This window comes from Austrofundulus limnaeus, unplaced genomic scaffold (genome assembly GCF_001266775.1).
Source record: "Austrofundulus limnaeus strain Quisiro unplaced genomic scaffold, Austrofundulus_limnaeus-1.0 Scaffold502, whole genome shotgun sequence".
Lineage (NCBI taxonomy): Eukaryota > Metazoa > Chordata > Actinopteri > Cyprinodontiformes > Rivulidae > Austrofundulus > Austrofundulus limnaeus.
The window spans coordinates 217812-219585 of NW_013952904.1; the positions used below are offsets into that span (position 1 = coordinate 217812).

Consider the following 1774-nt stretch of genomic DNA (forward strand, 5'->3'; position numbering starts at 1 on the left):
TTTTAAAAGTAACCCTGCACAAGATCATGTTTTTCTCAATGTATGTGAATGAATTATTTATTGGTGTAAGGGTTTAAGTGTTTTTATTTTTGCCCATTTTTTAATTATATATTTACATTCTCAAAATAGTTTTACAGTCTTAAGAATTTGTTACAAATCATAAATACACAATGTTTGTAGCATAACCCTAAAGTTGTTGTCTGACATTGCCCACATTTAAGTTTCAGACTAAAACTGTCAGAATTTTAAAAGTAACCCTGCACAAGATCATGTTTTTCTCTATGAAGTGAAAGTAACCATATTTTAAGTTCCATGTTTATGTTTATCCTGATCATCTCTTCCTGTCTGTTTCTTTTCCCCCAGTTTTATGCGTCAGCCGCTGCTCCTGGTCTCTTTGGACGGATTCAGAGCTGAATACCTGCAGTCATGGAGCACTCTCCTCCCTGTTCTGGACAAACTCAGTAAATGTCAACCTTATTACATTGGCCTGTACTGGTACTGTTCATTTTAGGGCAAACCTGATTACTTACTGAAAACTGAGTTTGTTGAGGTCATCCTCGTTTTACATGGCTGTAATAAAATAATAATTCTTACCTTCCTTACTTACCTGAAGCGATATGTCAARTATTTATCATTATAAGCAGTGACGTCAATCAATAATACAGATTATGATGAAGTCTTCTGGGTGGCTGGGCTAATGGCTAACTAAATGAGAGCCTAYTACTTTTTTGCATGACACCATTTGTTTTATTCCATAATTCTGCTTCTGCACACAGCTGATACAATGACCCTGCTTTTTAACCTGCAGTAACTTTAAGGCATGTAGCAACCTGATTTTCCAATGAACCAGTTCACCTCTTTTGGGTGCTTTTTTGTGTGTTTGTTTTCTTTTAATAAATCGTAATTATCAGATGTCGTTACATAAATGGTTTTAGAGAATGTGGTTAGTCAGCTGCCAAATCCCATGCACGTATTCAAAGGAAGGTTTAAAGTAAAATATGTTTTTTCCACATCAATGCACTGATGTTTGCAGGAACATGCGGGACATCTGCTTCATTCATGCAGGCTGCGTTTCCAAGCAAGACTTTCCCAAACCACTACACAATTGTTACAGTAAGGCGATAAAACCATTCATATTTCTGATGACCTAACACTGGACATATGTACGACGGATTATTAGGGCCACACAACGAGATTTTTTAAATTGTTATTATATTATTATTATTATTAGATTAAAGTCGTAATGTTACGAGAAAAAAGTCATAATCTTGACATGTATTTCCCCTTCTTAATTTCCTCCTTATTTTCCCCACACCTGCAGTGTACAGCCATGTGTCTGTGTTTATAAAGTAGTCAATGATGACTCAGCTACTGTTGGATTAATGTTTTCATCCAAATTAGCTACGTGACGGCTAAATCCGTCAATGCATCCATTAATTAGCTACAATACGGCTTCAGTTTATAGTCATTTGCACAATTTCCAAGTCCTGCTACTGATAATTTGATGCTAATGTGCTAAAAGAATAACAATTTGTTTATAGCAATACTAAAGAACAAATTGACAAGTTGCTCAACATTCCTCATTTTAATGCAGTGGTAACTGCATCCTTTCTTCGTGTAAAGGCTACAATAATATGACTTTTTTCTCGTAATGTTATGACTTTAATCTTGTAACATTACGTAATGTTACAACTTAAATCTTGTAATATTATGTCTTTATTCTCATAATATTATGACTTTATTTTTATATGATTTTAATGTGTAATATTATGAC

At 34.2% G+C, this 1774-nt stretch overlaps 1 protein-coding gene across 1 annotated transcript in view; it reads left to right on the plus strand.

Annotated features, from left to right (window-relative positions):
- Positions 1-1774, plus strand: part of LOC106530240 (venom phosphodiesterase 1) — a gene marked incomplete in the record, with an annotated part of 29562 nt that overhangs the window by 6793 nt on the left and 20995 nt on the right. The window contains 2 exon segments of the mRNA XM_014025822.1: positions 364-461; positions 1034-1113. Of these exon segments, the coding sequence (XP_013881276.1) occupies positions 364-461; positions 1034-1113 (178 nt within the window).